This window comes from Strix aluco, chromosome 4 (assembly GCF_031877795.1).
Source record: "Strix aluco isolate bStrAlu1 chromosome 4, bStrAlu1.hap1, whole genome shotgun sequence".
In the NCBI taxonomy this organism is placed as follows: Eukaryota; Metazoa; Chordata; class Aves; order Strigiformes; family Strigidae; genus Strix; species Strix aluco.
Window position 1 is genome coordinate 123,245,916 of NC_133934.1, and position 11,756 is coordinate 123,257,671.

At 38.2% G+C, this 11,756-nt stretch overlaps 1 protein-coding gene across 2 annotated transcripts; it reads left to right on the forward strand.

Moving 5' to 3' along the window:
* Positions 1 to 11,010, forward strand: SNAPC1 (small nuclear RNA activating complex polypeptide 1). 2 transcript variants are annotated; one of them, XM_074820935.1, is made up of 10 exons: positions 1 to 171; positions 820 to 979; positions 2,185 to 2,325; positions 2,801 to 2,905; positions 3,936 to 4,094; positions 4,526 to 4,600; positions 5,272 to 5,334; positions 6,294 to 6,435; positions 8,563 to 8,646; positions 10,519 to 11,010. In XM_074820935.1, the coding sequence occupies exons 1-10, from the start codon at positions 44 to 46 to the stop codon at positions 10,551 to 10,553; spliced, it is 1,092 nt and encodes a 363-aa protein (XP_074677036.1). In that variant the 5' UTR covers positions 1 to 43; the 3' UTR covers positions 10,554 to 11,010. The 2 variants fall into 2 exon arrangements, with proteins under 2 accessions (XP_074677036.1, XP_074677037.1); XM_074820936.1 differs by lacking the exon at positions 2,801 to 2,905.
* The last annotated feature ends 746 nt before the right edge of the window (positions 11,011 to 11,756 follow it).

The following is an 11,756-nucleotide window of genomic DNA, read 5'->3' on the forward strand; positions in this document are numbered from 1 at the left end:
GGGACGAGCTGGGTGGCGGCGGGACGAGCTGGGTGCCGGCAGTATGAGCTCGGTGCCGGGGCTGCAGGCGGACTGCGAGGAGCTGCTCGGTGCCTTTCAGAAGGCTGATACCGTCCGCTTCGAGCGCTTCGCCGAGCTGTGGCGGGAGCGCCGCTTCCACACCATCTTCTAGTGAGTGAGGAGCCCCCGCCGGGCCGCTCCCCCAGCGCCCTGCTCGCCGCCCTCAGCGGCACCGGCTCCGGCCACCCTTTAGCGTCCCGCTGCGCCGAGCTTGGCGGCTGAGCCTCGCCTCAGGGAGTCTGTCTTCCCCCTCCCAAAGCCCACAGCTCCTCGCTGCTGAGCTTGTCCCGTGGTCGTGTGGGGGAACCTTCAAGGGGGGTGTTGGTGAGCCGTGCTTCCCTCCAGGCGGAGGTTTGGGGAGAGGTTGGCCTGGCGGGTGTGTAGGTAAATGGCAATGAAGCGTCGGTCCCTGCGTAATACTGAAAAAGAGTTACTAGTTCAATTTATTTTGTGTATTAGTAATGCGTGTGGTTTGAACACTGATGCTTCAGGGAGTTTGATGCAGTGCTCATTATATGAGATTAAAAATATGATTGAAAGGTATTTAACTTTTCCTTTCACATCTAATTTAATACAAGGAATTACACGCAGTGTTGTGTGAGAGCTTACAGTCTGGCCATCTCTGAAAACTTCCCAAAACTTGATCTCTATGGTAATATGTTTTAAAATACCTAAAACTTGTTTCTGCATTATGGACTTTCTAAAGCCTGCACTTTCATAGTTACTTGCTTTAACATGCTTTCTTTTTGTTTACTTTAGTGGTAGAATAAGAGCTTTGGAGAGGAATAAGCTCACAAAGAAGACTTTAGAACTGGCACAGCAGTACTTCTTACCCCCGTATGCTTTCCAGATTCGAGTTGGTGCTCTGTACCTTTTGTACGGGCTCTACAGTACACAGGTTTGCCAGCCAAAACAAAAGGTAATTGTTCTTGATGTTTTATTGTCAGGAGATACTAGACATAGGATATATGGTATAACTCTGTCTACTTTGTCATTGTAGATGGGTAGGGCATTTTCTTTCTTAAAAATATTTAGAACCAAATGGTCCCTTTGGAAAAGGTCACCTTTCAAACACCTTTGGGTTTGAGAATTTACACGGTAGTGACTAAAATATTGCGTGTGCCTCTTAAATTATAGCTGTGATCTCAGAAATCTTGTCTGCCAGATAGGAAGCTCTTCTCTGTTCAAAAATGATGAGCTTTCAAAATGGGAACAGAGAATGTGCTCAGCTCTGTGCAGAACTCGATTACAGCCTCAGCTATTCCTTAGAATTTCAACATGATGAAGACTGGCTGAATTATTTCCAATTCCAGTTAACCAGAAGTGGAATTCATAAATAGGTTGAAAGGGCTAATGCCTGAATGACGTGTCTCCTTGCTGCTTCTAGGACAGGAGATCAATATATAAAGGACTTGGAAACTCAGTGGAGGAAGTGGTTTGAACTTAGAAACTGTGTGATCTATATTGTGTGCGTATGTGCAGTTGAGTCCAAATTCTTTAAATAAGAAACTGAAGTTGAAGTATTCTACAATGATGCCATTATATCTCATATCTTAACTTCAAAGAAGTCAATCCATTTTATGGAGGTGAATTTAGGGAATTTTAAAACCACTGCTGGGACTGTTAGAGAGTCCAGAAATTATCAAAGAAGCTAAATGAGGTAGGGAGAAAATGAAATGCACATGGGAGATGAAGGAAAGCAAGGAGCAAGGATACTTCTATGAGCATTTCACTGGCAGCAAATCATGGTAGAAGTATTATTTCCTAATTGCCTAGTGAGTGACAGTCTTCTAGGTGTGTATTGTTTCAGGTATCTTGGAATGTGAAGAGTTAACTTTGTCAGATGTCAAAGAGGGCTTGTGTTCCATGTCACTGTTAAAGAAAGCAAGTGCAGTGAGAATATTTAATACAACAGTATAATAAGCTTATCTGCATAAAATTGTGATAGTAGCAACAAATGTTATAGTAGGATCCTCTCTGTAGCTCTGTGCTCGTGTGACGTGCCACACCCTAGGCATCCAAGTACTGTGCATAGTATAACATGATCACAATCATCGGCTGAATTCATCTTTATTTGTTGAAATATGCAGGTCGATATGACAATATACAGCTGTTTTGTTGCAGATCAGAATTGCGCTCAAGGATTGGCCTGACATCCAGAGATTTCAACAGGATCTGATAGACTCCCAGCATTATGACGCAGCGTACATCTTTAGGACACTGCGACTTGACAGAGCGTTCCATTTCACAGCAATGCCAAAGCTAGTGAGTTATGTTAATGACTTACCTTTTTTAATAAAATATCTTCAGCTTTCAATGGCTGACAGTTCAGCAGCGCTCATGTATTTAGTTTAGCTTTGAGGCTGTGTTGAAATGTAGTAAGTCTTGCTTTGTGTAGCTAAGTATGTGACGTAAAGTTTAGAGCACGTTTGAACGTACCAAGCTTCTCACCTGAAAATATTTTTTCAGTAACTAATGTTCTAATTAGGTTTGAGATGTGTTATCAATTCTAGAAATGTCAAACTCTTGAATCTGGATGCTGGATTAAATTCTTGACTATGGAATAATTTTTTGAAAAGTGCTGGCTCAGCACTTGACAGTAAAGCTGCATGGTGTTGTCGATGAGATGGTTTTATGCCTTTCAGCATCTCTTGATGGTTGAATACGCAGTAAGAATTTTCAAGAGGAGGTGCCACTTTAAGTTTGCTTTTAGGTTACAAAGCATTGTCTCTTGCTTTAGCTAAACTACCGAACTAAGATGATGATTCAGGAAAACGAATTTAAAGAAGAATTTAAGGATCCAAGTAACAGAGTAAACAGCCTCATCACTAATGATGTATTGGAGGTACAGTAACTTTTAAACTACAAATTAATCACTGCTTTTTTTTGTTGTTGTTTTGTTTTTCTTCTGCTGTTCAAGGGCTGTAACTTACCTAATTAGCAGAGTCTTGTCCTTTGTAAGTCTTCTTATGGAATCCAGCCAAGGGTGATAATCTGTGCCAGCCATTTTACCCAACACTCAGAAACACAGCTTTTATTTTGGAAAAATTGTGGTACCGTTTTCAGTACTTGCAATATGCTCTAAGGTTTTGTGGTTTTGCCTCAGTAAGATGTAAAAGGGGAAGGGTATAAATGGTTAATTGTCACTTAGAGAGAAATGGAAAATGTTGGTTGAGGGGAAGCATGTTTATTTTGATATGTCTGCAGGTTGCAGCTGAAAGCTTGATACTTGTGGTAGTATTGAATTTACTTATTTGCAAGTTTATAGCCTTCTCTAAACTTTATTTCTTATTTTAAAACTTGCTTTTGTTTAATACATAATACATTTTATAAAAAAATGGAGTAAATCAAGATGAGTGTAGGTTCTTATATTGCTCATTATGACTCAGTAATAGATCTTTGTTTACAGGTTTTTCCAGTTGCTGCTAGCAAATACGTACCATCAGTGAGGTTGACTACAGTGGTACAAAAATCAGAAATCTGTGAAATGGCAGGATGAGAAGACCTGTTTCCTCAAAAGGAGGAAATAAAATGCTTTCTCCAAAGAGATGAAAGTAGACCATCATATCAGAATGAGACCTCTATGAACACCGATCCTAAGTGTCACTGAGATTTCCTTCTTAGTTTAAATAGTGCAAGATACTCTTTCTTCTTTTGCTTTTTTGGTGGACTGATGGGACAGTGCTAGGTAGCAGTATTGCTAGGCTCCCTAAAACTGAGCTGAGCTAAACAGAATCTGTTTCTAACACTCCTACTAGTTCCATGGTCTCCTTCGAATGGTTTGTGTAACCCTGTTTTTGTTCATTGAGGACCAATATTGCTTTACTGCTGGTATTTTTTTTTTTTCTCCTGAAAAGAATATTTTTTTATTTTAGGAACTGATGAATATTCATGACCACTACCAGAAAATGAAGTGTGTCATTTCAGCTGACAAATCCCAGCCAGACAAGGCGCTGAGCTTGATAAAAGATGAATTTGTAGTTACTCTTAAAGACATAACTTTGGAACATCAGGAATGGCAGCAGAACAGAATGGTAGGTAATATCAACCATTGTGCTCTGGCAACTTAACAGACTGTGTGAACGTGTAAGAGCTGTCTGTCTTAGTGTAATTACCTCTGAACATACTTTGTAAATCTCAGATGTGGGTAGAACTATAACACTGAAGACATGGAATGAGTAAAACCCTAGGCAGAGTTATGCTATGGGGGGAGGGAGTGGAGTTGTATATGGTACTACCTCTGTAATAACATAAATGATTGCTGAGAGGTAAGCCCTGGAAGATGTGACTTTTGGGCAGTATTAGAATGACAATACCTCTGTAACACTTATTCTTGAATCAAGGAAAGGCCGTAATGTAAGGTGAAGAAAATGGGCATATGTGTAAATATTTGTTTCATTTTTCACAATTTTAGCTGCCTTGTATATGACAGACATTTAAAAGATTTTTTTTTTGTTTGTTTTAGAAATTATTCTTAAATGCTAAAGAAACTGATGAAATATCAAACAAAAAGGAAGAAAGGACTTTGCTAGAATCAGAGGTAAGAAAAATGAACTAGTGAGCTACATTGCACAGGCCAAATCTGTTAGTTTTTTGGCTTCGGATCACAGGCTAAGCAGTGTATGTCAAGGCTTGACAGTGTCCAAGTAGGTTCCAGGAATAGCTAGTGGGGCTGGTTGTTTTTTCATTGATTGATTGGTTTTGGTTTTGTTTTTAAATCGTATTGTTTTCTGTTAAGCTGTGAGCATTCACTGCTGTGATAGCTCTTGGATGCTTGTAATAAAAAGTCTCTTTCAGGTAAGGAAGGGAAAGACCTGTATTTCCTTGGCCAGACTCCTTTATGGCTCCTGTGGAGTTTCAACTAAATGCAATATCCATTTTTTATGCTACAAAATTATTTCATGTTGTACTTACCTGCTTATTTCAACTTTGAATTTGAGTAAGATGTGATGTTTCAAATTTGATTTTCTTCTCCTGGGCTGTGTAACAGTGAAGGCAACCAAAATTATGGTCTGCCTTTTTAATGAAATTTCAACTTTTTTTTAAGTAACAGTTCAGTGGCATTCTAATTATATAGGACTTATTCTGATTATAGATTTACAGCTGTAGTGAGATATTGCTCACATGATTGTCTGATGTGATATTTCATTTCAATACTGCTATAATAGAATATGAAAACTTTTTCTGACCGATTTCTTTGTTTCTTTGCAGGGTTCTGAAAGAGCAAATGCATTGGCTAGAATCAAATACAGGTCTTACTCTGCAGTTGCTGAGGTAGGTGTAAAATTAGATGATAGGGTTGTATTTATTTTTAAAGAACAGTTTTAAGTACCACTTTAATGTAAATGTTGGCTCAGGAGGGAATGAGTTAAAATGGCACTCTAATTCAATCTTTGAATGTTCTAGTTTGCTTAATGCATTGGGGAAACCCGAAGCTCTTATTATTCTTGTTAGTTTTATGGAAACAGTGCAGGTAAGATCTATGCTTGGGGGATTTTCATTTACAAGGTATCTTTTCACATCTACGCTCCACTTAAGTAGATGGAATAAAAATACTTGTGAATTTAATTGCTCAAAATCCTTGAAGCTTAGGTATTGGATTCTCTGAAGAGGCTTGTGAATATGAATTTGGGCTGGTTTAAAGTCAGTTGGAAGTCCTTGGAAACATTGTTTCAATAACTGCTGCTTTAGCAATATTGTTAATTCGTCTTTTTCAGAGCAGGCCTATGAGAAACATCACAACTTTCCTTGTTTATTAAAATATCGTATTGAAAATTGCATTACTAAATGAAACGGAGCTCTGGAAAGCATAACAGTCCAGACTTGTGACTATGTGGTGATAATGTTTTCTAAGCACCTAAGCAAACTATGATAGTAAGGAGGCTTTATGGTGCAGCCGTTTCTGGAAGTGTTCTGTTTGCTTGCACACAGTGGTGTGCAACGTGATGTAGGTTGGTACCAACAGAGAATGGTTTGAAAATAAATGGGTGTTTCATTACCTGAATTTTAAGTGATACACCCATTAAGTGATAGAGGAACGTTGTCCTGTTAAAACTGAAGAACAGTAACTAGTGGGAATCCTCCCTCCCTCTCTTTCCATCCCTTCTCTACCCTGACATGAAAGTTGATGCTTTGGTCCTTGCTGAATTATGAAGTACTGGGTGACATACAGTACTGTCTGGCTATAGACATCTAGCTTTTTTGTATCATCCATGTATATGTTTGGGTTCTAGGCTTCCAAATCCAGAAGACATCGTCAAGTAAAATTAGAATCTTCTGAATCAGGATCAAATTATGGGAAATCTCCAAGCCGAAGTAAAAAAACCAGTAGGAGACCACAGCCAGCAAGGAAAAGAGGTGCTTTGGAAATTAAAGGTATTTCTCCATTGCATTTGTGAACCTGGAGAGATTACTTTGCTAGCTGAGGAAGCAGGTTTAAATTTTATTGTTGATCAGTGGAGGTAGAAGATTAAAGAAGTGTTCTGTGATGCCGCTATCATAATTGAATGTTTTTATCTGTTTTCCACAGTCTGGTGAGGTAGAAAGACAACATGAGTGCATGCAGTTTATTGTTAGTCTGAAGTCTCATATGTAGTCCTGCTAATTTTTCTCTGGAAAGGCCTGACCTGGGAAAAGCACGTCCTGTGTGGCAGTGTCTTAATTTTTCCAATTGCCATATAACAGACATACTGGAGAGTAAGATATGTCTCTGTTTCTTCTCTGACAGGTAGCTTCTACTTTCGAAGCTATCTTTCTGATGACAATCAGCTTATCTGATGATTTTGATAGTTCACATTATCTTCATGAAATCCAGAGTAAACCTTGCCTGTTTCTGTTCTGTCCCTGAGCTCTTGAAGGAATATCCTCTAATATTTCTGAAGAGAAAATGATACTGATGTCTTAATGACAATGATTACTTTGTAAGACTAGTACCTGCACTGTCACATCAGTCATTCTCCTTCCATCTGATACTCGTTATTTATTTTGTTCTTTTGTTACTGAAACTTCTAGTACTTCCATGTGAATACAAATCTTTTGTCAATAACTGATGTAATTTCAAAACTCTTTTCAAATGGTTTCCTTAATCTCAGTATTGTGATTATTACGACAGTTCTAGACTTGTTTAGTTTATAGCTAGACTTAACTACTTTCCTCACAGCAGGGTTTTTTTATACACCTGTGAATTGGATTTTGTGGTTCTGTTATGTATTTCTATTTTATTTCTCCTGAGCATTATAATTTAGGAATAAAAAGGAGCAAACTTTTTTAAAATAGGTACAGAGTACTTATGTCTAGTCTTTGGGACCTTTCTTCTTACTTTGAAATGCACCCTGGGAGGAAATATTTTTAACTGTTTGTACTGGATATCCTTCTAGTTTATCTATACTGATATAAGAAGCATTGGGATGTCCCTGTATGTGCTCCTGCTTAGTGTAGTCAGAAAGACTTCAAACTTTTAACAAGAAATATTATGAAATATTAAATGCAAATGCCTGCAGTCTCCCTTTGAATGCTGTGGAGAGGATAGAGTTTTGTGGGTGACAAGAATGGCTGCCTACAGAGCGAAAATGCCTATGGAGAGAATAAGTACAAACAGAATGTAATGGAGTAAGTGAGGATATGGTGAATGTTTTTAAAGGACTGGGGACTCCTTTCTGCATCAGACCAGAAGTTTTTTCAAAAAAATTGACTTACCAGATCCCAAGCTACTAATACCTTTTCCAGTTCTTTTATTTGTGAAGTTTGTGGAAAGTATGATGCTGAGACCAACAACTTAAAGGATTAGCTATTTATATGGATTCTTCTTGTATGGTGTCATCATTTATGTTAATATATTCTGAAAGAGATCAAGTCTCAGAACCTGAGGACCGAGTCATTTCAGTGTGAGATAAGACCTGGTGTGAGTACTTTGCTAGATCTAAAGAGGAGGTGAGGAAGAGAGGGAGGTCAGCTATCTCTTTCTATATCTCTGTTGGAGAGATGCTATCTGGTGTTGCTGATCTTTGGCATATATGAACTGACCAGTGATCGATTTAGTTATTTTACTATCATGGCATTTATGTCATCTGGATTGGTGAAGTTTTACTTTCTAGGTATTTGCACATCCCTGCTTATGCATCTTTTTTTTTTGTCTTCCAATTCTTTAGATCTCTGTCTCCCAGTTCTGAAAACATGGGAAATCACTTTTCTTAAGGAAATCATCTTTCTGATATCCAACTTTTAAACTGATAGAAGTTGTTCTGCTGTTTAAGTTTTTCATTATCTCTGCACTGATTTGGTGATTGATATGCTTTAAACTTGTAGTGTTAATTACTTGTTATTTAAGGTTTCTTTAGTGAGCCATATGAAAGTATGTGAAACATAGGTGTTTCTCTACAGCCTTTGACAAACAAGTCAAGAGAGCAGCAAGTGAACAGTCTTTTAACTGCTGAACCCGAGATGTAGAAGCAAAAAAAAAAAAAAAACAAAACAGCTGACCTTTTCCTAAAAATCTATTTGCAGGTGAAACGGAAGTGGCAAAGGAAACTGTTACTTGGCATATTGGGATGCCTATAATCACAGAAGAGGAGAACTCAGATGAGGAAGGTACAATGGAATTTTAACAAACTTGGTGACTTGTTTTTTAATAGTTCTCTACTGTGCTGTACTTTTCTGAAACTAAAGCTGATATTTTGGCTCAGGTGTTGCTGCCTTGCAAAAGCTAGATTAGTTTTTAGCATGTAAATTGTTGCATTAGAATTGAAGCTTTGATTTGAGACTGTTACAAACACACATGTGGTGGCAAATTCCTGTGAGTCATGTTTTTCTACATAGATTTCATTATAGTGTGTTCAGAGTTAAAACTGGTCCAGTTAAAAGGAGACTTACTCTTCTGTAATACAAATCTATCTTGAAGAGTTCCAAGTGTAGGGAAAGGTGATGTTTTTGGTCATTCTTTCACTTAGAGAAGATACCTGTTCCAGTAGCTCTAGAAACTTAGGTAACCTGTGCTTGAGGTCAGAACAGCACTTGCTGCCTTCATTTTTGTGGAAGTGAGGGGACATAGAAGTTTCCCCTCTAGCCTTAATTTCAGCTGGGCAATGCTTCAAGGATTAAGTTCCCGTATACATGTACAGTAATGGTGTCCTCTGCAGTATTAGAAGTTGTCTGATTCAGTTGGAGTAGGATTCTGGGAACTGCAGCAGAAGAGTGGATGACTTTGCTATCACTCTTGTTACTGGAAATAATGTAATTTTTATTTGGAAGCAATGGCAAAGCAGGTTTCTCAAAGCTGATGGTGGAGTTGCTCTACAGACGCACCAAATGCAGGGAGTACATATTGAGATGTTAGATGATCTTGAACTGCTCTGCAACTCAGAAGCTTTAGGGTCTGTCCTCAGTATTGCTTGAGGAGAACATAAGCACTGTGGAACAGACACTGTACAAAGAAAATGGCATCCTCTTTATGTTGAGGTGCTTTATTTAGCTGCGCTCTGGGAAGAGCCCAGGGTACTGCTTTGCTACCATGTCTCAAACACAGGTGGCGTTCCTGGGAAGAGGAGCTGGCCAGCTAAAGGTGCAATTTCCGCTGGCAGTTCTAGCTAGTCTCAGACTGGTGGGTCTTGCTTACGGAGTGGAAGGCAGACTTGATAGACCAGAGATAATGGTTCTTAACCTAGAAGAGTAGGATTAGATTAGGTTGCTTAAAGGGGGAGCAAAGGATACAACCTCTGGAAAGCTTTAATGACATAGATGAGTGTGAGGAGTATACTTTTTGGAGTTAATTTACTACCCAAAATTGTGTGTAATGGAAGGGTATTTCATACAAGGAAGCATAATAACTATTAAAATACATTTGTAGTGAGGTAGCACATTTATATTTGCTCTTTTTAAAAGTAAAATAGCATCTTGTAGTACCAAAATGATATTACATTCTCTGATCACCTTAGTTGCAGACAGTGTGAATTCGTTCAATTTTAAATGGTCAGATTGAAGGCACAATGGTGCATTTAATACTGTATTTACTCCAAGTTGTGGTGGACAAAAAGTTGCTTTCTAAATCAGAATCATTCTCCATTTCTCAGAATTTGCCAGCAAATTCTGAAGCATTAAAAATACCCACAAGCAATCTCTTCAGGTATTTTGTGCTTAATTTTGTGAGTATTCCATTTGTCAGATTCACAGTGAAATCTTAAAGTGTTCACAATGAGCAGAAAGCTCTCAAGATTGAGTAAGTTTTGAAGTACAGTACTTTATTCATCAATAAAATTTTAATTGATGTTTTGAATGATAGTGTGCTGTAGAATCTAGAAAGGTTTTTTTCATATTTAAAACCATGGGGAAGGGGATTGGGAGGGGATCTCAAGAGCTCATCTAATTTATTTCCTTTGCTGGGCAGAATTAATTTGACTTTAATCATTCCCGTGAGGGAAGATAGATTGAAAATCTTGTCAGAAAAATCTCTTTATTTCCTTTCAGAAGTATCTCTCCCCAAGAGGAAAAGAAGATGTTAGAGGATCCAGTTGGAGAAGCACTAATGTTAATTTTAATGACAAAATATAAATATCAGAGGTAACACAAAGTACTTGTTTTGGATGCCTTTGAACGTGCAAGGAGTGGTGAGTGGGAGTGAAACTACAGGTGATGCTGGAATACTGGTAGTGACTGGTATAGCTTAGCTGTCTCATGGTACAGCCCCTGGTGAACGCTTCTTGTCGGAGACAAAGTTGCTGTGCCTTGTTTGAGATGGAAAGAGAAGGTTGGTTGCTTCTTGTATTTAGCTTATACAATGTGAGTTATCACTTGGAACTCATGTCAATCTGCAATGATGGTTTTAGCTGAGAGTGTTAAAAGAACAGCTCACAAAATATTTGCCCATATGAGACGTGTTTATAATCTTTTATCTCTGAACATAAAATTAAGGTTACTGACTGTTGAAAATTAGTACAATAAATTATTTTTCACAGTTTACTTGCTCCATTTTATAGCGTGTAACTTCAACAATGTTTATCATGGTTTGATCCCACAGGTGTGGGAAACGAACTTTGTGAGAAGCGGTTTATCGTACTCTGTCTCCAGCAGATCTGGAATAATTGTATATTCAAATGAAGAAATGTAAAGTGCATTTATTAATTCTGCAGATGACCTTCAGCTGTACAAGGGCAGGACTGGAATTCAAAATTATCTTTATAATTGGAGAGGAGTGGAAGAAGTGGGTGTGGGGATAAATGAAGTTCAGTAGTGAGAACAGGTACAGGATGGGGAGATGATTGCTAGGCAACAGTACTGCAGAAAAAGCAAACGGATTGAGAATCATAAGCTGGAGTGTTTTCTGTAAACAATAACAAGCACTAGAATTCATGTCATTCAGCCCTAAAAGGCCATAGCCTTAAACACCCCCATTTGACACAACAATTCGAGAAGAATATGAATAGTTACTCTCCTTAGTATTTTCTCCAGTGGATCATAGCAGTACTATCAAGAAAAGACAAAGGAGTTGAGCTGTCCTCTCCTACAAGAAGAAATATAAAATATAAATTTGAAATATTCTGAATATAGAAGGGACCTAAACTGAGTGAATTATTTTGGTAGTGTGACTCTCAAAGGCCAAAGGAATTGAAGTACCCTTTCCTAGAAGAAAAAACACTAAGTGGAAATATAAATGATTTGACTATAAAAGGGGCCTGTATTAAATGCACTGGTTGATAAGGAGGAAT